Source organism: Myodes glareolus, chromosome 23 (genome assembly GCF_982192425.1).
Source record: "Myodes glareolus chromosome 23, mMyoGla1.1, whole genome shotgun sequence".
Lineage (NCBI taxonomy): Eukaryota > Metazoa > Chordata > Mammalia > Rodentia > Cricetidae > Myodes > Myodes glareolus.
Genome location: NC_142048.1, coordinates 17,485,309 through 17,511,694, shown reverse-complemented (window position 1 = coordinate 17,511,694; position 26,386 = coordinate 17,485,309). Strand labels below are relative to the sequence as shown.

The following is a 26,386-nucleotide window of genomic DNA, read 5'->3' as shown; positions in this document are numbered from 1 at the left end:
TGGACTATAGAAAAGGAAAAAAGACTCATAGCTCACCCATCTCAGAAAGCTTTCTTGTCTTTTGATTAGAACAAATTTAAGAGAATTGTGATTTGACAAATTCTGTGCCTATTGTTAAGTTTCATACTCTATTTATGGTATTGACCTATTAATGTTTGTAACTGCTTTAATGTTCGTAACTGTTCACTATAAAGATGTTACTGCTTAGAAAAAGGTTAGCACTTGTCTGAGAAAAAATTGACACAATGCCAACGAGTCTTTAGATTTGAAATGTTTAATGAGACAAATTTAGATTTTGATACTGCTAAAAACGGTTAAAGACATCCTAGACCACTTTAAAAAATGCCATCTCATCTTGGTCATCCTCCACTCCTTTATTAGGAGATATTGTGGCTATAAGAGCATATGTATCAGAAAACATTATCTGCTTGCATATGATTATCTAGTTCTCTATGAACTCTCTGGAAAGTTGGCTCAGAGGTACACAGTGCCTAGCTGTACATTCCCCCTTAACCCTTTATTTACAGAGGCTCCTACTCAATGATGGATAAGATCTTTTTCACTTAAGACAGGATGTATATGGCAGAATGTATGTACTGATGATGGGTGAGTCTGGAAAGTGGAAGAAGGTGGCCTAAGCCAGGCACAATCGTCTGTCCTGTAGCAGAAGTACAGGCTTTATTAAATAATTAAAAAGGGAAGGATATGTGGGAGGCCACAGAAGTGGAACCATTCCACTTTGACTAAAGGTCAGAAAGTTCAGGCCTAGTCTTGTTCCTTCAAGGTTATTGACAGGAGATATAACTTATGGTGTGGCTACTAACAGGATATATTAACCAAGCGTGTGGTTACTTGGTGTTTTGGGTGTTAAGATGGTAATCACTTTGTTTGTTCCTTGTATCATGATAAAAAGTCTTTTGCTTTCTTCCCCTCTTGTGGATTGGGGTATTTAAAGACCATAAGAAATAAACATGGATGCATTCAGTACACACTGGCTTGCCCTCCTGGCACTATTCTCTGTCTCTGCATTTCTTTTATATCTCTGTTCTTCTTGCCTAATATTCCTAATCCTCATGCTCCTACCCTCGAATGTATGAACCCATCAGGGTTGGACCCCAACAGATGTCACCCCAATGTGAGGCTACGGTACATTTCTGTCTCTTTTTGCCCTCATTATACAAGTTGGTTGTCTGTCTAAATTCACATAATTTATAGTCCTTGCAGATAAATGCAGTAATGTAACAGATCCATTACACACAACACAACCACCAAGAAGGCCGTTTCTGTAAGGATCAGGTCATCTAGAAAAAAGATAAATGTGTTCATGTACAAAGGAAGAACAAAGAGAGCACTCTGGAGAAAGAGATGTTTACCTAGGGCCAGTCCTAACATTTGCCGATCTCTAAATCCAATCTGGAAAGCCAGCACTAGAGCATTATAGAGCTCCAGTATAATGTTTCAAATATTATCCAGTAATTCTATTTAGTTTTCACCACTTTAGAAATAAAGTACTTCATGCAGTAGAAAAATTATACCTTGTGCATACACTTCAGAAATCCTTAATATTCTGAAGCAACTGGGATGGGCTCCATTATGGATATGTCATGGATAAGGAAGTCTGAAATTCCTTAAATGTCATTTAAGTCATTATCTTAAGACATTACTAGATTTTATTTTGGCACAAGATAAAATGTTGTGGTAACTAAAGCAACTGTATTCATGGAAAGCTTGTAATTGATGTCTCAGTGCTCTGTTGTCTGAATGCCTGTCTCATACTCCAGCCATCAAAAGCCAGCTTGTTTGTGGCAGGCACTGATGACCACTGGGGCGAGCGCCACATCATTACTCTTTGTGGTCATAATTTACACTAAAACCTTCATGAAAAGAGATCAGTGCGGAAGCTTCCTCCATACTGAAGACATCACAGTGCTGACCATCAATTCTACTAAACTGTAATTCAGTAGATCCATCGAATACTGCATGTACCGCTTCCTGAAGCTTATGTCTCTCTGCTAAGTCTTTCCTCGGAGAGCACAGACACTTGTATTGTCCTAAGTTAAAAAACAAAACAAGATACATGTTCTCACCCCAGGAATGAAGTTCTCCATATTACACAAGCCACAAGACTTTCAAATTGTTGCCCTCATCCCTAGGACCAGACTGCATGGTCAGCTGAACTGTGTCACATTTGAGGCCAAAACTGATTCAATAGAGCAGCCACCTGTTGAAGAAAGGTGATGTACTCGGTACCTGGGAGGAGGAGGGCCCTGCTATGTTTACACAGTCATCAGCACCACTGGACTCTGATTGGGTAGGCTAATCAACAGAGACTACTGCTACACAAAATCGAATAAATATTCCACACAGTGTAGAAAGCTGCCAGTGTTCCATCGCTTATGCCCCAGACTGCAGCAGCCTCTGGGGAGCACAGTTTGGGAGGACTCCAACTTCCTTCTAAACCCATTTTAGCAGTGGAGCATCCGTAAAAGGAGATGGTGGGATAAGACGAAGAAAGGTGGGTGGGGTAGAGAAAAAAGATGACATATAGGCGACATCATCCTCATCACAGGCCAATTTATTTCTGTTCTTCGTATCGAAAAATTTTAATATTCTATGCTTTTTTTACTCTTGACATTTCTATAAGTCATTACTAGATTTTATTTTGGCACAAGATAACAAATAAAAATATTTACTAACTTAGTGGATCTTTACTGTTCAGTCTTTGTCCACAATGAGGACGGAACCTGTAGCTATCTGACAGGCTAGCAAGACGACGCTCTCATTGTCTCTGCTTTTGTACAGAGAATCTATCCTTATGTAGACTATTTAATGCCCCATTGTTCTCCATTTTATACTTTTTGTTGAGAACTTCGTTGTTTAAAATGGCCCCAAGTGTACTACCAAAGTGTGATCTAGCGTTTTGAAGCACAAAGACACCATGCTGTGCCTTACAGAAGAAAATCCTGCTCCATAAGGTTTGTGTAGGCATGAGTTACGGCCCCATGGCCATGGTTTCTGTCAAATACTCAACTGGATACAAAGAAGGAGTGGGAGGTGTTTTAAAGCAGTCACACACATAAAATAAAATTAAGTATTGAAAAAATGTTGTGGCCAGGAGTTTGCAAAGCCTAACCCTGCATTTTCCTCTTGTGAGGTGGTCTGAATAGGAATGGCCCCCAGAGACTCATGTGTTTGAATGCTTGAATGGTTTGAATAGACTATCAAGAGGTGTGGCCTTGTTGATGAAAGTGTGTCACTGTGGAGGTGGGCTTTGAGGTCTCACAGCGTGACTTCTACTGCCTGTGGATCATGATGGAGAACACTTAGTTATCTCTCCCGCACCAGGGCTGCCTGCATGCCTCCATGTTTCTCGCCATGACAATGATGAACTAAATCTCTGAACAGTAAGGCAGATCCAATTAAATGCTTTCCTTCATAAGAGTTGCCATGGTCATGGTGTCTCTGCACAGCAATAAAGCCCTAACTACAACACCTTGGAGCAATAGCTCAGTATTGAAAGACAGTACTGTCACTAGAGAGCAGCCCTGCGATGAACCAACGACACATCAAATGTAGGGCACAGATATGACATTTCATCCATGGAGGCAGTTATTGAAAAGTCAGCTAGAAAGACAAAGTAGGTGGTGCAGCCCTGCAATCCCAGATATTTGGGAGGCTGAGGCAAGAGGTTTGTTCATTGAAGATTCATCTTGGCTACAGAGTAAGATGAAGGCCAGTTTAGGCAACTTACTAAAAACCACGTATTGGGAGGTGGGGCCGCATTCTTACTATATACAAGGTTCTGGGTTCAACTCCTAGTATTGTATTGAGGGAGGAACGGGAGTTGGGGTCAGCTATGGAATTTGTCACTCTTGGACTGCTCACTAAAATATGAACTGTGCTGGCCAAACGGATTTCCACTCTACGGGCAAATGCTTCTATATGCAGGATGTGAAAGACAGAGATGGAGTTACATCTTTTCAACTAAAATTAAATGTATGCTCTGATAAAAACCTAAACGATGCCAGAGAGTAGTCAATAGACTCATTTAAAAGAAGTCAGGGTAAGTCAAGAGCACTCAGTGAAATATTTAAGGACACAAGGCATAAAAGTGCCCTGCAAGCTGAAGCTGCCAAACGAACAGCAAGAGATGAGGAGGGCAGCCTTGCCACTTAGCAACAGCAGTAACCAAGAGGCAGTCAGAGGGAAATTAGCCTGCTTTATGACAACCTACCCTTGCAAGGACAATGTGCTCTCTTCACAAGATGCTAGGTTAGCCTACAAAGATGCTTAGCCAAAAGAATTCTAGGGCTAGATTATAGGGTTCTGTATTCAGAAATGACAAAGGTGTTCTTTACTAAGAAGTATTTATTTAATATTACTGAAATGCTAAGCCCTACACCCATGATGCATTTTCTTCACTCCCTGTGATGCAAGGTAGAGACTGATCTCTCACACAGAAAAGCAAAAGCATCTCTTTACCCTCTGCTGGCGCGAAGGCTGTGTTCTCTCCCTGTCTTTAGCGCTCCTACCCTCCTCTGTAGGAAGCAAGGATGAAAGATGAGGAGGAGGCTAACGCACTCCTTAACTCCTTAACGAGGATAAGGGTGAACGCCATACAATGAGGAGGAGGGGGCGTCTTTTCAGAGGCAAGAACCCCTGCTCTGTGACACAGGAGGAGAAGACAGTCCCTCACCATCCTGCTTTCCAACCTCAGGACTCCTGTTACCTACTGGGACAGACACCTTTGGAGCTCTTTGTTACATTTGTTCCTCACAGTAACTTTGGGAACCAAGCTTTATGATCCATATTCGCTAAAGAGGAAATCAAAGCTCTCTAAATGCTGGCTGTCAGGCTGACTGCTCTCTTTGGCTCTCCATGGGACTCTGAGGTGCGTGAACCCCAAGCACCCTGTTCTCAGGCTCAGACTTGCTAAGATGGTATTCCGCTGCAAAGCAATGCTGCTCTGCAAGGTTCTGTTGTTTCCAGGCAGGGACTCATTCTGCAGCTTTCTTTATTCCCGCCTCTGCCTCCCCAGTCCTGGGGTTGGAGGTACCTGGCTCCACACCTTTACTCTTTACAGTTGCCAAGGCCGTGGAAGCTGCTTCACAGAAGCCTGCAGCACAGGCTGGCAGAAGCCTGTTGGAAATTCTATCCTAATCCCCAAACAAAAGTCTATTGAATTTCTTTTTCGTATGAAACTCGCCCACTACTCAAAACCAAACAGTAAGGTTCTCTTCCCTGTTCCTGGGAATCGAACTTAGGTCCCCACGAGGTGCTCTCCCAGCATCAAACAGCAATTTTAAAAGTCAAACATTTGGACACAATCCATCCAGTAATTTGATCGTACGTGGTGATGGATGACAATAGAAAGATATTGGCTTTGTTTCCTGCAGCTTAATTGTGTTTCTATGAAAGCAGAAAACATCATATGTATTGTGAAACACAGGTCATCCATCATATACCGTATGATGCATGTATATATCATACACTGGAACAGCTGAGGTGTTCCAGACAGCCTCTGTGGGCCCTACACTGCAAGACGGCGTGTACAACGCTACGTGTACAGACTGTACGGCCAGAGCCAGGGCTGCAGAGAAGAGAGAAGTCCCATGATACAGAATGTTTCTGTCTGCAGAAACACTTGGGGCTCACTCATTATTGACTAGTTCTGAATTAATTTTTGGTTGCTGCACATTTAGAACTTTTTTTTTTTTTTGCTACTGCCAAAATTTTCGCAACTTCTATACTTAGTTATGTGGCCCCATATGTGACCATGGCTAAGACTCTGGGGTCTTAGTGATAGGCGTGACACGATGCTTACGTTGGCCTAGTTCCTCAGTGCTCTGGTCTTGGGGAACTTTTCTGTTCTCTTCTTGGTTTGAGTTCTCCGCTTTATGTTTAAGCAGAAGCCCTTAAACCTACAACTGAAAATTTATTTTTATGCCCACACTTTAAGAGAGTCAGGTAGGGACTGATATCATACTTACTTTGCTTTGATGTTAAAAAAATTTAAACTTATTGCTTACATTGGCATCCAAAGCAACGGGTCACGTAGCATCTTCCTTCACCATGCTTTATTGCATTTGCTTTCCCATTGCATTGTGAGTGGATGATACATGTGGGGGGGGGATGGGGCACACATGTGCGTGTGTGGTCAGGGAACAACTATTGGAGTTGGCTCTTCTCTAATACCATGTGCCTCTGAGGGACAAAACTCAGATCACCAGGCTTGGTGGCAAGTGCTTTTACCCACTGCGCCTCTTGACATTTTTCCGTCTTCGCTGTCCCTGCATTTTATTACTATAAAAGTGCTTTGTGACTGTGCCACAAATATTGCACATGAAACTACTGTCATAAACAGCCTTTCCTCATTTTTTTTGTGGAGGGACAGCAGATGTGGTGAAAGATCCAAGAACATCTGGATTTTCCCTGGGCAGCCACCTACTCTTTGACGGTCTCTTGGAGATTCCCTGTGCTCAAAATGAGGAAGGAACATGGAGAGATTTCTTGGTCACCGTAGCCTCTAAATTTCTATGAATCCATGACATAGGGAAGATACTATGAGCAATGTTCTTAAAGTGCCCAGGCCATTCCCAGGAAAGCCACTATGTGACATTGATTCTTCTGCACAGTTCTTATCGAGTCTCGTCAGTGTGATCTGGGGCATTTGAGGAGTGGAATGAAAGCAAGGATGTGGACTCAGAGGAAGAAGACAGAAAAGACAACAAACAAAACAGAAGGCCCTAGGAACAGGAGCATGGAAGGAATTCAAGGCCATGTCATATCACTTGAGAAAAGGAGCCAGAAAGTAAGCAGCCTTACACCACCTTCACTGCTATAAAGAGCTGGTCTGTTTGGGCGCTTTGTGTATGCTAGGCAGTCTGCAAGCCATGTCACGGGCTGACACCACGGAGGGAAGACTGATGAGGCTTAAACACAGGAAACATAAGTGATGATGACCCCTCTTGGCACAGCGAATTAGTTCTTACGCCCTAAAAATCAGAAATGTACAAATGCATGGTAGAAGACCATGACAAATGTTCACCAGACAGCGGAGGCTGCTGGACACGGAGAAGGGAGAGATAATCATTCCCTTTTTTCACTTACAGAGCAAAGGGGTCTTCCTCCATCCTGCGAGCTGGCACACACGAAGGTTTTCCTAATAGGACTGTATGTTGGAAAAGCAGGCGGGTTGAGCTTGGCAATAGCAACCAGTGACTGACTGTCATCTTAGCTAATCCAGCCTGATCCCTTGCCTACTTTGGGAAACCTAAAGAAGGGTGAGCCTGATCCCTCTTTTACCAGCCTGGACACAGTGCTGAGTGGCTGGGCACCGAGTGAGAGTTCTGCCCAATGAGCGCGGATTGCTAATGTGCCGGACAGAACACAGTGCGTGCCTCTGCTCGGATGTTGCCTAGCCTACTTCCGAGCCTCTGCAGCGCTGCTGCTTTCCAACAAGAGCTGTGATAACTGGCAGTGGCCCAGGGGCCGGCTGCTGCCAGCCGCCCTCAGACCTCTGAGAATACAGAAAAAAGCAACACTGAGAGAGAAGGCGCTGTAGCAACCTTGAGCAATTTACAGCCGAACACAAGCTGCTTGCTCGCTGTTTCTTCAGCTTCAGAATCTAGAGAAATGTGGCAGAAAAGCTAAGGGAAAATGTGAACACAGGGAGATGAGTTCATTCTGATACAGGGGAGAGTTCTGAAGACCATCTAGGCAGTGATTTCTAGACTGCGTCAAGGAGCAAGGATTCCAAGGAGAGGAAAAGAATGGAAGCCCAGAGGTGTCGAAAAGAACCGTTACAGAGTGGGGCCGGAGGATCCTGTGGATGAAACTGAGTCAGAACACGCCTACAGCTTCCCCTTTTTACAAATAAGGAAACTGGGGTCCAAGGAAGATCTCTGGAAATAATGCACTCTACCTTAACAAGCCTGATCCACAACGCCACAAGGTGTGTGTACCCACATATCTTTCTCTGTGACGGCCACTGAGGGGGCAGGGATGATTTCACCAACTCGCAGGGCCAGCTTTGTCCTGCGGCGTTGTGTCTGGGACCGCAGCCCCTGCTACCTTCTTACTTCGGAACTGTACAATAAATGTTTTTCTTTGGAAATCAAAATGTTGCTTGGGATGAAAAGAGAAGAAGATGCCATCCAGTTGAAAATTTCCTGTTGAAAATCTGGTGCTAAGATTAATTTAAAAACGTAAATTATTTTGTGTCTATCTACACTACCTATGGCAAAATGTATTCCCTTTTATAGTCAGTAATTTGCTAAAAAGGGAAAGCCTTGTATAGGTTACACAGGGTCCTGAGCCCATAAATTGAAAGTTTAAAATTGAGGTCATAGAAATAATGTCTCATAAAAAGTTGGCATCATATAAATACTTACATCATATTGAGATTTACCCTACTGCTGTCTCTAGACTTCAGGAACTATGGATAACTTTTAGTTATCTTGCTAAATTTCCAAAAGCAATCACTAGAAAACATTAGCTATTATAATAAAGTGCCCAAGCGACAGAAGGCTGAGCTCTGAATCCCGTAGGTGAACCCTGGTTGCCTTCACGAATTTCATTTTAATTATTAATGACAACGGCCAACAACTTCACTATGCCACTTAAAGCCATTTCTGTCCTAAGACTATCAATGCTGGCGGCCACAACTCCTATGTCATCAGTGTAGAGACAGGATTTCATAGCGGCAGGCCAACGGCCTCTTCACAACATAACACCAAGCTCTTTATCAATAAACTAAAATAGGCTGAGGCAGGAGGATCCAAAGTCGGAAGTTACATGGGACACAAGAACAGACCCTATCCCTACAATGATAACAACTTGAAAAAACAGAAATAGGATTTTTCTGTAGTGTGGTTATAATGTAATAGTCATAGTAGATAATTAAATTTTCTGAGGTTCAGAAATTGGTAATAAAAGGAAACCTTGTGTTATTCTAATTGTTAGTAAGGAGCGCATAGAGGAACCGATTAAGCTAGACTTAGTTTTCGAAAGCCTATTGGCTCTTTCCTTAATCCTTGTGCTTTACCGAAAGCTTTCTGCAAGGTTCTGCCTTCCTTCAGCCCCACCCTCACCGGGCGCCCTCTCACTCCAGGGAAAAGATTTTCAGGAGGCCAAGGGTCTGCGGCTCTGTAGCGCTGGGCTCTGGGGGGTGCTCTTGCCTGGCAGAGAGATGGGCCGCCCTCTCCATTCAGTGAGGACTCCCAACTCTTCCCTTTACCGCGGCAGCTGTGCCTCTCGAGGGCGTCAGGAGCAAATGTGGAGTTGGGACCCTCAAATCTTTCTCCAGAGCCCTTTATCCTCGTATTTGATTTTCTCATTGGGACTTTCCACTCTGAACAGATACTTTCCCCTCTGATTGAAACGACAGTGCTCACTCTAAAACAAGTTACTGGGTCATTAAAACTGTGACTTTTTTTTCCTCCCGCAAGCTAGCTACATTTTGAAGATGGAATCCCTCACAGTATTCAGTGAGGAGGAAATTGCTATAGGCCATTTTCCTGTGACACACTATAAGGTATGGCTGAGATGTAATTAAAGTATGTTATTTATATGGCTGTAACTTGTGTAATTAGCTAGGCTTTGGTGCTGATTTTTTTTTTTTTTTAGCCTTTTAGCACATCTGCCTTATACATCTCAGGAATGACAAGACGACAGTCCTGCTGATGCTGTAACCAAGTGCATCTTCTACACGTTTAGCTTCCAGTGCGCAAAGACAATTACCTCACTCAAAGCGTACTTGGGACGTGCACACCTGTAAGCGCTCCTGCTCCCACGATCCCCACTGAAGAGTGCTGCTCTGTCTGCCTCCAGGTCTCCCCAACAGCTTGCCTTCCCCCTGGGATTCAGCCTCACACTTAGTCTTGAGACAGAGAAAGCATCCTAACTGACTCTAATCTGATTCGACCATTTTGACAAATTGTCCCCTTTCCAAAGCCTCAAAAGGGGCAAGGTTCTCAGCACAGGGTTTTACGCGGACTGTCATAGTGAGCCCCTCACTAAACTGCTCAAGGACAATACCTGCTCAGGGAGAGCCGTTTGTTTTTCAGAAAGAGAGCTTTGTGTCTAGAATAAACACAGAGGTGGGGGATCTTCCTTTCCCTTACACATGGCAGGAGGTCACCTCCATAAATGACAGATGTGGGAAAAGTCCCCCTTTTTACAGTTGCATCATACGACCTCCCTCGGCGCAGTGGTCTGGCTTTGACTGTTCTCTACAGTCAAGAACTTCCAAAAAGATGTGTTTAATATTCCCAGGTAGCCTTTCATAAACAAAGACAAAAGACAGGAAGAAAAGATTGAAGGTAAGCCAGCATAAAATCAGATGACTCAAAACTTAGGAATAAGACCACCTAAAACCCCTTGTTTTCCAGTTATGGGAGCAAATCCCGAAGAAAGGCAAACACCAGTTCCAATCCCCAGACATCAGTACTTCACACCACAGCCCATCCTCGCAGGCTTGTGTTCTCCGTTCTGCAGATTTGGGGAGACATTAGGTTCTGGTACAGAGCATTTAAGGGTAATTATAAGTCCAATCTTTGGACAGCATTGCTCGTCAATCACTCCCTTTCAGCTTTCCTGGATGCACTTGTAGTTTCCCTAGAAAGCACAAAAGCATGCCAGATTCACTGGGTTTCGAAGCCACAAGGCAACGCAAAAAGTAAGGTCTATTCTGTTCACCTCTCAAACCACAAGGGGCCTGGCCTGATCACCAAACGGTAACCTCTGGACCCCCAGGTCCTCCACACCAACTCAATGTCACTTCCCTGTTTCCCAAACGCACAAGAGCCAACACACAGTCAAGAATCGCACACTGTAAACAGGCTGTGTCTAACGATTCTGGCTGCTGCGGCTCCCAGTCTGGGCTAGCGAGTTCCCAGAGGAACCGTGTTAAACCACAGAGGACAGGCCTACACTCTGCTATTTGCCTTGAGCTTCCATACGGCGGTCCTTCACACCGCTGGAATGTCTGAATCTATTGGAAGTGGTTCTCTTTTCCGAGGAATTGACCTTTGAGCAGAAGCCAACGGCAGATCGCTTTGTAGAGATTGACAGGCTCCTAGTCTGAGGCAGTCTAGAAAGAGAAGGCACAAAAGACATCCCTCAGGGTCCCACTGGTGTTTCTGATAGGCAGGAAATACACTCTGTTTTCTTTTTAAAGTTGTGGGTGTTAGGTAGATATATATGTGGAGGTCAGAGGTCAATGGCAGATCTCTTCTTCTATTGCTGCTCACTAAACCCACAGCTCCCTGACCAGGCAACAAGCCCCTGGGATCTGCTTTTTTTCTCGGACCCAGCACTTGAGTTATAGGCGTGTGTTTATAACTGGATATGCGGACATATCTAGCGGTTACTTGGGTACTGGGGATCTAGCTCGGTCCTCATGTCACAAAGCAGGCACTTGATCCTCTAAGTGTCTCTCCAGACTAGGAAACTTAGTCCAACAAGAAAAGAGAGCCAGTGTTTACCTGAGATTCTGCCACTGAAGTGGGATGGTGCAGGATGCCTAGTAATGCCACCACACATAATTCTTCAAAGATTTAAAAAAATATTTATGTGTGTGTTTTGCCTTCAGGTATGTCTGTGCACATGTGTGTAGTGCCCATGGAGACCAAAAGAGGGTGTTGGATCCTCTGAGACTGGAGTTACATGTGTTGGTTAGCCACCATGTGAGTGCTGAGATCCTAACCAGAGTCTTCTGCAAGAACAATTGCATTGAACTGCTGAGCCGCCTCTCCATCCTACCATAAATATTTTTAACTGTTTTCTAGAAAAGCTAGTCTAAAAACTCCTGGTTGGGATCAGAGGGTTGGGAAAAGCCAATCTGAGCAATGGGCATTCCCAAGTCTTCATCAGACACACTGGATGATGTGTAAGATGGGAGGGATGAAGAGACGAGCTACAAAGACACAGGGCCAGCTCGCCTGGACCAGCAACCTGGACCATCGGCAGCAAAGGGAAGAAGCTTGTGTACCTAGTGAGGCCCCAGCAGTAGACGAGGAAGCGAGCCCCCAGAGGTGCCAAGGAAAGGCGTGCCAGGAGTGGGCAAGGGGATTTAAGATTTCTCGTGTTCTGATGATGGGAGCTCAGAGCAACATATTACCAGTTTCTAGTCTCTGTAGCCTCATCCTGTGAACTTGGTACCCTCTTCACTGTGTGGAAATAAGGGTGACTTGAGACCACCCTCTGATTTCTGTAACAACTGAAGTTTGCTTAAACATCCCTCCTGCTGTTAGCCAGAGCCTTAAACAGAAACCAGCTCTGTGGTCACAGCTGGGGAAAGTCCCGAGGGCAATGTGTGTCCCTGTGAGTCTCCTAGTTTTATGTGTGTGCTTACTGGAGAAAGAAGAAGCAGGGCATCGGAGCAGAACTTACTTTTAAAGTTAACCTGGGAAATCCCTAAGCCCGCAGAAAGTTTCCGAGAGAGAGACATTTCAAGGCAGTTAGTTAGAAAGTACCTTTCGGATTCAAAGAAGGAAACATCCACTGCCGCTCATCTAAGACCACTTTCTAGCAAGCTTGCTATATATTAGATGACAGACTGACAAACCAAAATTTGCAAATGAGACATATTTTGGAGTTTACTAGAGAAGAGGTCGAAAGAGATCGTTCTTGTTATAAACGCATCATATACTCTGATACAGACTCAGAATCTATTCTGATGTTCATACAGACCCATCTTATATTCAGCTTAATATAAACCGGGGCAAAGTACAGAAATGCGTTCATGTACATGACCCATCCATCCATATGTATCTGTATGTGACATGTGTTACTCAAAATGAGTGTTTTAATTTCCTATGAATGGCTCCAAATTTTAGTTTGCTCTCATTGGACCTTACGAGTCACAATAAATAGAAACTGAAATGAAAAACAAGAGCCTGGGGCTGGGCATGGAGGTATTCCACAGTCCAGCACTGGGGAAGAAGATGCAGGAGTCTGGTTACATGAGATATTCTTGCCTCTTGAACTCAAAAAGAAAGCATTTTAAATAATTGACACCGTTCAAATACTAACCACTTCCTAAACTACATCACTGTATCCTGGAAAACCTAGTAGACAGGAGAGAACTCTTAATGGGGCTGGAGAATGGGAAAATCTCATGACCACAATTCACCTTAAATAGAAATTTGAGTATAAAAATCAGTATTTATTTTGAAATCTGTTAAGAGAAGAATTCGTATGTCTAAGGTATGGGGATGATTGTATTTCCAAAGCTCCTCTATGTTCCACAGAAAAGCTCCAGAACGTTCTTAACAACGACATTAACTTTTCTGTAGCTCTTGGAGTCCTCAGAGTGTCTTACGTCTATTATTACTCTTCACGGTGTAACTAAGAGAGCTTTATAAACTGAGATGCAACAGGCGTGCAAGTGGGAGGCAGGGTTAAATATTAGAAGAAGATGAATTTCCTCAAGTCAAAACATTTAATTCATTTATCTGAAACAAAACCAGCTTGGAGTCTATACATCTGAGTGGCTGCCTTCTTGAACAGAAAAAGGATAGAATTTTTTCTTTTTCATGTGTCTGCATCAGTCGTTCACAATACTGGAAAGAAATCCCAAGCTTCATTAGAAGATAATTTATTATAATCACAAGTAGAACTTTCCATTTCTTAGCAGAGATGTGTTCCTCTTGCTAACTGGCTGTGTGAATTCCCTAGAGTTGAGGAGTGAACTTGTTTAGGCAAAGGGGCTGCGGGCAGAGCAGCTTGTTCTTGCCGACCTATCTCTACTGCCTCCGTTTCTTTGTTATGGGGCCTGAAAGCCGTGAGTTTATTTTAGACGCTTCCTTCCACTCCATCACTGGCCAAGCCCTACTGAGTCTTCCATGAGTCTCTTGCAACCTCCCTTGGAGTTACTACTCTACCACCAATAACCCCTAACTGGTCCTCTCCCCCCTCCAGATCCATCCTAGACACGGGTCTCGCAGTCCCAAAGTTCGCTTCATCACCCTTCTGACTATCGAGCTCAAGACAAACTTTGTGAGTGGAATTACGAACTGTCAATGGCACCTACGGCACCAGCTTTGTTTATTGTTGTTTTCTACATACTTTCATCATGATTCAAGCAAGCCTGGCCACTCATTTGCGATGTTTTAACATACCTTCTTCCTTGGAACATTCTACACACTTTTGGGTTTTCCCCAGTACCCTCTCCCTGGATCCTCGGCCCTCTCCCCATGTGAGCGCTGCCTGTCCTGAACCCTGTCTTTGCTCACACGTTTCTGACGGCTCTTTTACTTTCCAACATTCTTCCTTCCTCCCTGAGGACAGAGGGTGAGCCTCTGGGGACAGAGGCTATATTTTCTCATTGTTGGATCCTGTGGCCGGCTAACTGGATATACCAGATACATACCAGTTAAGACATGCTGAACTACAATACATTATACTTCGTTGTTACAAATAAATGAGAGGGCAAGAAAGGTCATTCTTGGCTCAAGTCTTAAAAAAAAAAAAAAAAAAAAGGACGGAGGTTCCAGTGCACTCAGAATACTGTTAGGCTCTTAATAAGCTATCAACAACCAGTAAATTACTGAGCCAGCGAATGCAAGTCAAAGCACTACATCCATGAGTCATGCTGCCAGCTGGGCAGCTCTCCCCAGCTGCTTGGGTACAGAACATTCATCAGAGACGGCTTGGGAACAGCCCCAAGGATGAGCAAGTTAACCGCAGTGTTAGCTGTCACAGCTGGACCAACAACCCAAAGCCGGCCACTAAGCTTTGCAGGTGGCTCGCTTATGTGAACGGCACCGGCAAGGGTACAGCCGCAGGGCGCCGGCGCTCCAACAGTCCCTGGCGGGATTAAGAAGCGCATTCTCTGTGAGGGGTGCAAGAGCATGGTGTGTGCCATATGCATGCTGCTCGCAGGCTGTTCGTAAAAACATAAAGCACTGACAGAGAACGCTCTTAACAGAGTTGACTTAACATAAACCTACTAAATTGTTTGTTACTTTACATCGAGTTTTCAGTGTTCAAAGAGGAAGAGAAGCTACGGTTTTCTTTTTGGTTTCTTGCATGTATGTGGTGTTCACACGTCTGTGTGGAACCTAGAAGTTTCCACTAAGTGTCCTCACCCGTCCCTCTCCATCACCGATGGAAGATGAAGACAAGATCTCTCTTGGTGAGCTCAGAGCTCGCCAATTCTAGTTTGGCTAGTTGCTCGCTCTTGCCCGTCTCTGCCCTTGACGTGCTGGGGTTACAGGCAAAGCTGCCACAGCTGCTTGGCTTTCACACCAGTGTTAGGGACCTGAGCTCTGTTCCTTGCATATTCATCTCCCCAGCTCGGACACTGCGTGTGTGCATGCATGCGTGCGTGCGCGTGTGTGTGTGTGTGTGTGTGTGTGTGTGTGTGTGTGTGTGTGTAAAGGAGTTCAATCTTAAAAATAAACTGCATTCAGTTAAGATGTTTCTGACGGTAATTATATTGAGTCTTTTGAAATATGTTTTCAAAGAAGGGGGTATCCTTCTTTGAAGGCTCAGGAGCAGATGCAAAGGTAGAATGCGACTTATTTGATGGGCAGCGACGACAGTTAATAGGAGTGACGGATGAAAAGAAAGCAGGTGTTATTTCTAGGTTCTGCTGCAGACGTGGAAGAGAACAGAACGTGGGAAACAACTGGCCTAGGGGAGGCATGAAGAGGACAGGAAGGGACACTGCAGATAGAAGGAAGCTGGATCAGGCAATGGTGATGTCTCCTAGAGTGACAGAGATTATCAAGGTTACACAGTAACTGAAGACACTCCCGTGTGATGGTAAGGTACTGGGAAAGATCCACAGCAGCCAAATGAGCCAATAATACTTAAGGTTTTCATCAACAGGATCGTAGGAAAAGACCTTTGGTTTATTATGCCATTAAATTCTAATCCCAGTCCTGAGAGATCTGTATCGTCAAACCTGTTGTTAAGAATCAATAACTAAAGTTGGAGAAGGTAAATGGCAGCTCAAAGATCTCAGGTCTGGTAACAAAGCCAGGGGCAGAACACTGGCAGAACTCATTCATTCATTCATTCACTCAAAAGATATTTACTAGGTTGGTCCTGCTGACCTGGAAGTCCCTATTGAAGAAAACAACATTCTCCATCTCATCTTATCATCTGATAAGAGAGTTAATTCACTAAATCAGCCAGCATCTAATTTTGAGATCTGATGAGTACTATAAGAAAAGTGGCCATGGAGAAAAAAACAGAACCGAACAGAACAGAACAGAACTTGGCATTAGAAATTAGATGCCAAGGGTAGAGAAGTCCCACTAAGTATGATGTAAAGAATGGGAAGGATCCAGCATGATAAACAGGAGAAGGCAGTCGGGAGGACGGCAGACAGAGGTCTTGAGAAGGGGGCACACAGGAGGGAGCAGGGCAGCAAGAGGAGGCTGCCAGGCAGAGTCACGCAGCAACAGCTGCTGCAAGTTACACATCTGCGCTTATTTCAACTACAATGGAAAGGCACAGAATAACCTTATTTGGGCTTCTAAAGGATCACACTGGTCACTATGTGAATAACAGGTAATAACAGAAACAGTGAGAGCAGCCGGGGAGGAGGGGTGGCGCACACCTTTAATCCCAGCGCTAGGGAGTCAGGCAGGTGGGTCTCTCAGCCTGGTCTGCAAAGTGAGTTCCAGGACAGCCAGGTTTGTTACACAGAAAAAAAACTCATTTGAAAAGCAAAACAAAAAAGGAAAGAAAAGAAATAGAGCAGTTAGCAAGCTTCTGCAATATTTCAGGAGAGACATGGTTGATGGAGAGAGACTGTGGGGGTGGCGATACAAAAAATAGCTCTGAGAGCATTCAGATATGTCCTCGGTGGTGACAACCCAAAGCCCCTCTCCTGTGAACTGTGTCTGATGTTATTGTCTTACCACATGTTTACATCAGAAACTAACTATGCTGCGCTGGTGTCTTACACCATGTATTTTAACACACAGTACACGCTTCCACACACAAATGCCTACTGGCTGAGTCGTACCTTTGCTACTTTCTTGGGTTTATACGATTCTGAACCTTAGGCTTTACAAACACAGGTGAGAACTTTTTCCCAGGTTGGTCGTGAGAACTGGTCTAGCAGCTCCAGAATACTAGGACGTCCTGGCATGCAGGAGAAAGACAACAATGATGGACACTTTCTCCGCTCACCCTATCCGTCCTCCAACAGTGGCATAAGAGCACACAGAACGCTGGAGTACAAGGATGAGGGCTATGTTCAGATAATGGGAACAGCCTCAAGCTTCCTACAGACCTTGTAACCTGAACTAAAGAGCATTTACACGGTAGGTCCAACCTTTGCAACATCCACCTTCACGCTTGACTGGGAGGGTTGCCAGATAAACCATGGGATGCCTAGCTAAATTTAGATTTCAAATAAGCAAGAAAAAACCTTAAGCTATGCCCATATTTGACAACAATTTATTCTAACGTTTTTAATTATTTATGTGAAATTCAGACTTAAACTAAATATACTGTATTTTGAGTTGTTAAATCTGGCAATCTTATGACTCAGGCTCCAGTAGGAACAAATTGTCCGAAGAGTCTTCCTTCATACCCCCATGAGATGCTGACACTTCTCTGTATAAGATGGATGTCTCTCACCATCACAGTGCCGTTCCTCCATTTCCACAGTTTTTCATATTTCATTCATCGCTTCTCAGTCTAAATACTAGGTGTATGAATGTCAAAACCTAAGGAATGGTACTATATTGGGAATTTTGCCACACAGCCGTAAAGAAAGCTGGTCCATGCGTGTGTGTTTGTGGGTGGATACAGCGGTGTGTGCGCACCTGCTGTGTTAACCTTTTAAAATAAGGATTACCATAACAGCACATCAGGAATACCGTTTAAGAGTTTTCTAGTCGTAGCGAATTAAATTTGCATTCACACTCATGAAAGCTACTTAGATCCCACAGTAGTAGAACCAATTATTGAATAAACTAGAAGAGAAAGCTCCGAGTTCACTCAATAAGCACTGTCTATCAAAAGCTAAGAGCTGAAAATCCTTCACTTAAAACCGTAACATGTGGAAAGAGTTTAAAAGTGTAGGCCATGGTTTTCTCTGAGGACCCCTCGTGTATATACGCAACTGTTTGGATTTCTGTTTCAGTATTGGGGGGGAACGTCCTGGGACGCATAAATCCAATTAAGGACATGAGATGGCCAAAGCAGCATTTGCTACTGTTTCACGAGAGGAGCTTTCTTGTCCCAGAATGAAAACACACAGAGAAAGTTCTGCCATTTGAAAGACAAATTATTTAGTAATATAGTTTCTTTTCATTCTGGTACAAGCTCACTTATGTATTATGGACTAGAAACAAAATATCATAGACTGATGGTAGTCTTGGGACCATGTTTTGACTACCATCAATGTAGGAGACCCCAGAAATTAATACTTCATATCTTCAATATGATAAAAATATAGACCTCCTCCTCCTGACCAAAGGTCCTTTTATTTCACTGAAACAAAGGCACAGATATTTTCTTCATTCCTAACACCCTCTCTGAGTCTAAGGTTCTATAATAACAGAAGCTGCCCCAAGTTTAGAAAGAAGAGGATATGTGCTTACTCTTCTTGGCGTAAGTCATTGACGCTGCGGTCCAGTGAGATCATGTCACTTGCCACCATGTTAAATCCAAACTCCTTAATGCTGGCTTGAACTGCTTGCTTGTATTCTGGTCCCAGAACCAACGGCTTGGCTTTCTCTCCAGGGCCGCCAACCACTCCGTGAGGCTCGGGTTCTTTGGGTTCAAAGTTCCCGAGGACCCCTGGGCGTAGCACAGGATCATGGTAGGTGAATGTCTGAGGCTTAAATGTGAGGAACTGCCTCTGTATTATGTCTTTTTGGGAATCTCCTCCAGCATGACGCTCCTGTTCATTTTTGGCCTTGTTTTTTCTTCTAATAGACTCTAAGTCCACTTCTACTCCTTCAACATGAGGCCATGGTACCACAGGTTTGAATCTGTCATCCCCGGGAGCTAATCCATTGCCTCCTCGTTTAGGCATGGGGTTAATGACATCTCTGCCTTCCTATACAAAAGGGAGGGGATATACAATGAGTACACGAAAGCACACCAACCACAGCAGAATTCAAGATACAAACTTCCACGTTCAAGAAAAGGTTGAGGTGAGGATAAAACATTTTCAAGTGTGAGATGCAAGCGGGACATCCTGTTAATCAGGATACTGCACGGGAAGACATCTTTCAGCCTGGGAAGGAAGTACGATCCCAAACAGGCTATTTTCTCACCTTATTATTTCAAAATAAATGAACACATTTTTACTTGTCTCTTTATAAATTCAACACTCTTTAAAAGATTTCTCAGTGATTGAGGCAGATACTTAATTGGGCTTTGGTACAGCAGTGGTTTTCAGTTAGCTGCTATATGACAAAGAGAACCTTTTGTTAGCCATACAGCCATATGGTAGCAGTGATATCAGATGGATGTCACCCATCAGCCAGCTGGCTTTGTGCCCCAAATGGCGGAGGAACAAGGTAAACTCATGCATTTGGTCCAAATTCAGAATTGTCTACTCAGTCAGAGTTTGGCTGAAGAGCTACAAAAACAAACGAAACCCAAATAACTGTAACTAAGACACCATGTGTTTTTAAACTTCTCTGTATTTGACTTTGCCACATCCAGGTCATATGGCAAAGACAGGCCTGACGTGGAAGACTATTCAGTAAGGTGCTCTACCTTCAGTTTGGACCCTCGTCACCTACATAAATCTTCCAGGCAGAAATCCTCAGTGCTTTCTTTACTTCTGAGGCACAATATGCGAACGTCTTGCTAAGCCACTGCCATTCTTTCCATCAAGCGATGTTTCTCAACGTTAGCACCATCTCAGGGGACCTTAAAGGATACTAAAGTGCCTGCTCCCGGGCACTGTGTTTTAACTGGTCTGGGCATGTGGAGTTTTGAAAGCACCCCGGGTTGTAACATGCACCCAAGCCTGAGAGCTACTAAGAGCTACTAGCTTAAAGGCAGAGTGTTAGCCGTAATTGGGCATGGGAGATAAAGGGGCCAGCACAGCTGGGTAGGACACAAGATGCCCCGTGAACTGTAAAGTAGGCCAGCTCGTCTGCCAGGTCACTGCACACTTCAATGACACCCTCCCCTAATGTCAGTAATAGAACTAGCACAACCCCCCTCAAAGTTTTAAACTAAACGACCGTGAGAATTGAAGTTCAAAACTTGAGTTTAAAGAATACGTGAGAGCTCTAGGAACAACAGGGATGTTTAGGCTGCTGTCTACTTTTATTTATTTATTACAGATAGAGACTTCTGTAGTAAGTCATTCCAGATGGGTATCTAGGTAAGGAGTGACTAAGCACTGACTTTAGAGAATTCAAAATCAGTTTTTAAAAAAATTCTCAGTTTATGTGAGTAAAAGTATAGTTTCTAATACGCTAAAGCAAGGTTTTCTGCCTTTCCTTCTGTAGAGGCAAGCATAGCTACCAGCCGCTTACGAATTTCTCCAGAGATGCATATGAACATACATGTGTGTTTATATAACAGGCGATTAACATGGAAAGCAGATGTTAGTTACACCATTAACAAGAACCTGCAACATGTTACAATGGATTCAAGGGTAAAACCAAAGAACAAACAAGTACATAAATGTCAAGAAGATTAGCTCACACAGGGCAGCAATCAATTGTATCCTATTATAAACAATTTCCATTTCGATGGACAAGAATCCTTTGTATATATTATAAAATGGCCCAAAGATAACAAAAGGGTAGAAAATAGGAGAACTGGGTGAAATAAATCAGTCACCATTTGGGGTCACTTTAAACTTTTACACAGTTGCCCCTGAAACATGAAATATAAGGTACAGTAGAGCTTGACTGTATTAATGCAAAGCCTTTCTTCCAGGAGACAGGACTTTTGAGCCCCAGGGCAGTGTAGGAGAGACTTAGCTCGAATCTAACTGTTGAGCCCTAATAACATCAGCCGCAAACAACTAGACAAAGGAAGGGCAATGGGAAAAGAGAACAGAAGAGGGGAACTTTGGGGGCGGGGAGAGAACAAGCCAGAGGGTGGCAGGGGTCCCAGAAGGGCAGTGGGAAAGCGGAACATAAGGCGCCGCACAGAAATGCCACAGTGAAGCTCACCACTTTTACATAAAATTTAAAACCATAAGAGTAAATAAGTAGAGGGCCATCTTGCCAAAAATGTTCATGAAGGATTGGAGAGGACCTCAGGATCAGCCGGTCATTGGAAGAACGCATCCTAAGTGTGAGTGATCCTGTCACAGAGGGGCAAACATTGAAGCCACGGTGTGATGAGGGAGTGCCGCTTTCTCTAATCTGTTTCTTGACTTTTTCCAAATGCACGCAGTATTGTAGATGAGTCAAAACAGAAATCACTAGAAAACACTGTAGGGTGTGAGAACAACGGTTCTGACATCGAACCAAATTTAACACAAGAAGAAGGCAGGCGTTCTCTCCTTTCGATTTTTCGTATTGTCGATGTGAGAACTGGTAAAAGTTGGGGGAAGGAAATGGTACTGGATACGGATGAGAGGTCTGGAGAGCCATGCTTCCACTAACTTACTGTGGGCAATAAAATTTAGTCCCCGTAATCTCATAGGAAGTGGCACTAATTAGGAGGTGTGGCCTTGTTGAAGGAAGTGTGTCACCGTGGGGAAGGACTTTGAGGTCTCCTATGCTCAAGACACCACCCACTGTCACAGACCAGCTCTTGTTGACTTCCGATCAGGATGTAGCCAGCACCATGTCTGCCTGTGCACTGCCATGTTCCCCGTCATGATGATAATGGGCTGAACTTATGAATTGCAAACAAGCCATCCCAGTTAAATGTTTTCCTTTCTAAGAGTTACTGTGATCGTGGTGTCCCTTCACAGCCAAAGAAACCCCAACTAAGACACTTCCCTAACGTCTCTTAGGAAGAAGCAGTGTCAGAACAGAATGGAACAGCACATGAAATGGATTTGAGATGGATTCTAACTCCATGTGCACCCTCCACCAACAGCCGTTTTGCTCTTTCCTTTGACTCAATGGTTCTTTGTAAGTTTCAAGCTGTTAGCGATTTTCAGGGTTCTATAAGAAGGGTGTTCTCTCTTTGTCCCTGGTTACCCACTTCCTCCCAAGCTCCGTGACCAGTTTTACACTGATGTTTGGCTTCTGTTCATTCCCCAGGCCACGCCACACTTCTGACTTCCAGCTCTCCTACACTACTGTTTCCCAAACCGTATCCACTTATCTCTGTCCTCGCCACTAAACACACGCACAGTGGACCTGTCGCTTGCCTCCCACGACATCGCCGCCTTCCCTATTTCAGCCCAGGGGTCACCCGCCCTCTATTGGGCCGGTGAAGTCTGAAGCCACAACGCATGTCAACTGCTTTGTTTTTATCTGTTTTACTGACATTCAGTCCCTCGTGACCTCCTGCCAGGTCTGCCCTCTGGGGAGCTCTTGAATTTTGCGGCTTTCATTCTCCTCGTTGTGACTTACTTAATTTTGACCAGTTACCTTTAGGAAGTATTATTCCGATCGCTGTATCAGTGATGACCGTGCACACTGTATTCCACATGCCTCTCATACATGAGCCTGTGCCATCTCATGAGCGAGGGATGATCATTATCACACAGGAGGAGCTGACTAGATTACCTGAGACCAGAATCAGTACCGAGTGCAATTCGAACCTGCACCCTGCCGGGTGAGGCTGAGCCCCATGCCACCCTCATGCTCCCCCTCGTCATGCACGCACCGTCTCCCCTCATCATCGTTTCTTCACAACAGTCAGACAGACGTTCCTGAAATCAATTATGAAGATATTAGCTTTGGTTGCTTCTATTTCACCCCTGGCCACAGCTCTCAGTGGACATTCTCTAACATATCGACAAGGCTTTTCTACACCCCAGGCTGCATTCGTGGAATATCTCTATTATTACCTAAGAAGCAGGGGCTGGGTGAGTTTATCCAAGAGTCAAACAGTACCTTTTTTTCAATTTTGCAAGCCACAAGGTCTCTCTTACAGCTACTCAAGTTATTGCAGTGTGAAAGCTGTCACAAATGCTACGTAAATAAATGGAGATGATTATGTTCAATAAAACTTTATGTGTAACGACAGGTGGAGGACTGGACCAGGTCCCTCGACCCCTGCACTCGACTGGAAGGTCGGTGAAGGCACAAAGGTTGGGTCTATCACGTCCTCACTATCTCTTTGTATGGAATTTCTCAATAGAAATTTACTGAATAAGTGAATCCTAAAACCTGTGCTTTTGGAGTAAGACAGAGAGGGGAGAAAAGGGAAAGACATAATGGGAAATATAGAATCGGGCCCCACAGGCTCGGATCAGCAGGCAGACCCTTCTGAGCAGCAGTTTATGAATTCACTGGGGACATAACTACACTCTCTGCATGACATTGTGCTCTAATGATATATTACAGTGTCAGAAAAACGGAATCTACTGGCTTCTTGAAGCCTGTATGTCATTAACTGTGAAGGTAGAATCAAATACTGGAATTGTTTGTCAAACCCCATGTCAATTAGGAATAATCATGTCAGCCCTTAATGTTATATGATTCGGAGAGCAGCTCGAAAGCAGTGTGATTCTTAACTCCCCTAAGAGGCAAGCTGTGCACTCCTTCTTCCAGGGAGTAAATGAGAGTCAGAAGCCTCCATGACTCATGGTACTATAATAGCGGCTGACTTACTGTACAGCCAACGTCAATGAATCACTGTTGGCTAGGCAGGCAAAGAGAACCAGAAGGTACCTTTGCAAGGCGGTTACATTCACAAAGGTGGAAAAGGACAGAAAAACACAACCACTTATCACAAGACGGCAATGGGAAATAGAAGTGAGGTCGGACTAGTCAGGATCCACCTTACATTATACAATGCTCCCTGCTCTGAACCCCCAAATCCTTTCTATGTGTGCCATTTTCTCTCGGATGATCACGCCTTAGTAAAGATGACACTAATCTAAAAGGACTATAAAAATGGTCTTTAGAGCAAATGACAGTAATCTAGAGTGAATGTGAAATCCTAAGTCCCCAGAATGAGCTTATGTAGTCACATGGCCCCGTGGTAAGCAACGGTTTAGAGAAAATGGCCATTGCTGAACGGCATCACCTTCATGAGCCACAGAATTTAAAAAGTATCACACGGTAAGTTTTATTTAGTGGCTAAAACCTCTCTTAACCAAAACAAGCAAGTACACCAAAGAAAAATTTAAAAATCAAAAACCACCCACTCCTTTAACTGGAAAACTTATATCATTTCTTGGGCTGTGCTCGCCACTCACAATGGAAGAAACAGACAGAGGAAGGGAGGCTGTCAAAATCAGCTCAGTGCTACCAGCTTTAAATGAAACAGTATGCTTGCAGGCAGGGACCCTCGGGCTAATCCACATGTGGCCGGATGTGAGTGGGGATGTAGGATGCTCAGGCCTTGGTGTTCTGCTTAACGACAGCTGGACTCTAAACTAACCCACCTGATAATGCGCTGACCAGACCTTGGAGGGTTTCTGCTTTCAGAGCACGGAAAGTGGTGGCCCTACTGGATGCTGGATGGTGTGTGTGTGTGTGTGTGTGTGTGAGAGAGAGAGAGAGAGAGAGACAGAATCTGTGTGCACGCTTGCACATGTGTGTGTAAGGAATAATTTGTGCTTAATCGGGGCTTAAAAATGATAACTCCAAGATTAAATAGAGATCCTTCTTACCAGCTCTTGAATATCTAGGGCAGTGGTTCTCAACCCGCGGGTCGTGACCCCTTTGAGGTCACACAGCATATATTCTGCATATCAGATATTTACACTACAACTCAGCACAGAAGCAAAATCACGGTTATGAGGTAGCAATGAAATAATTTTATGGTTGGGAGGGGTCATCACAGCATGAGAAGCTTATTACAGGGTCTCAGTGTTAGGAAGGTTGAGAACCACTGTTCTATGGTGTCATCTCTTGTAAGGAATGACTCTATTTCCAAACAAGACTCTTGAACCAGGAAGACACGTTGCCATGGGAATGTCTATGTGAGGGGCTAGGGCAGAATTGAGGTGTGTTTCTACGTTCAGGACCTTTATGCAAGTATAGAAATTCCATACAAGCTTTGGGTGTGATGTAGTAAGACAAAGGTTGACCTTATGCCAAGATGAATCACCTAGAGGAAGGAACAGACCACCTTAGGGGAGGGTGTTTGTGTACTTCTGTTGTTTTGAAGGTACCAGACTTAACAGACTGGAGACAAGTCTGCAGGTGACATTACAGTGATCACGTCACACAGAGAATCCCAGCTTAGGAACTCAAAAGATGACCGACAGACTTTGGCAGGGCAACCAGGCTGAGTACCGCACCTTAAGTCACTTCCTCAAATGTAACCTTGAGACTGAAATGTTAGATCCTGAGGGAGAGCTGCCTGTTATGTTACATAGCTAGAGATGACACCCTTCGCTTGACTTTCTCTCAAGACTTCCCACACACTACAGAAACACAGTCCCAAGGGTTGCAACTATGCTTTGCCAGATTAAGTACTGGGAAAGTTTTCTACCAGGTTTCCAGATACACAAAGGAAAACAAAACCACATCCTATAATGTCTGTTCAGGATCCTAAACTGTTTTGTGTGACAAGCACAAAAATAGGTATCTTCCTCAAAAATGGTCAAATGGGATTTTTGAACATTTAAACGTCAGAACAAAGCGACGCTTAAGAGCATCCCGAGATGCCTCACCATTGCACAGCTGGTCCAGCCTTCTTCGCCTTTTCTTGCATACCCAAGTATCTTTTGGTATTCCCTTCTTTGTCTTTTGTTTAGAAGACACCAGGGAGTAAACATAGGGCCTTCACCATGCTAGGTAAGTTCTCTACCACTGAGATCCTGGTTTTTTTTTTTGAGGTAGAGTCTCACTAAGTTGCCTAAGCAGGGTCCGGGACTCACTCTGGAGCCCAGGAGGGCCTTGAGTTGTAATCCCCTTCCCTCAGTTTCTAGAGTCACTGAAATTATAGGCCCGTGTGATCAGCCCAGCTTCATTTGTTGTTCTTAAATGAGGCATCCTTCTACACTGACACGATCATTTTCTCAAGTAACCCGAGTAATCAATCACACGTCAACAACAAAATAGCCCAAGACAGCACATTTAAAGGCCCTGGATCTTTGCGCTAGCTTTAACAGTTTCTTCTCCATTGTTAGGATAAGAAAATTTTGTGATTTTCCTCACTTCATGAAAAAAATCAAATGTACTGAAAACACTACATACTCAGTAGGAAAATGCCCATTAGTTTAAGGGAATCAACCAGTGGACTGATGATAAACTCCCTAAAGTCATCTAAAATTATCTCTGTTTCCTGATGTCTGGTCCAAACATCCTTTCTAGCTTCCTCCCCCTGGACACTGGATCCCCTTCTTAACGGA

At 44.1% G+C, this 26,386-nt stretch overlaps 1 protein-coding gene across 2 annotated transcripts in view; it reads right to left on the bottom strand.

Annotated features, from left to right (window-relative positions):
- The window catches only part of Galnt7 (polypeptide N-acetylgalactosaminyltransferase 7), a 122,240-nt gene that overhangs the window by 40,066 nt on the left and 55,788 nt on the right, over window positions 1-26,386 (bottom strand). For both annotated transcript variants that reach the window (XM_085680324.2, XM_085680323.2), the window contains exon 2: window positions 18,573-19,033. In XM_085680324.2, coding sequence (XP_085536450.1) covers window positions 18,573-19,033 — 461 coding nt within the window. The remainder of the gene's footprint in view (window positions 1-18,572; window positions 19,034-26,386) is intronic.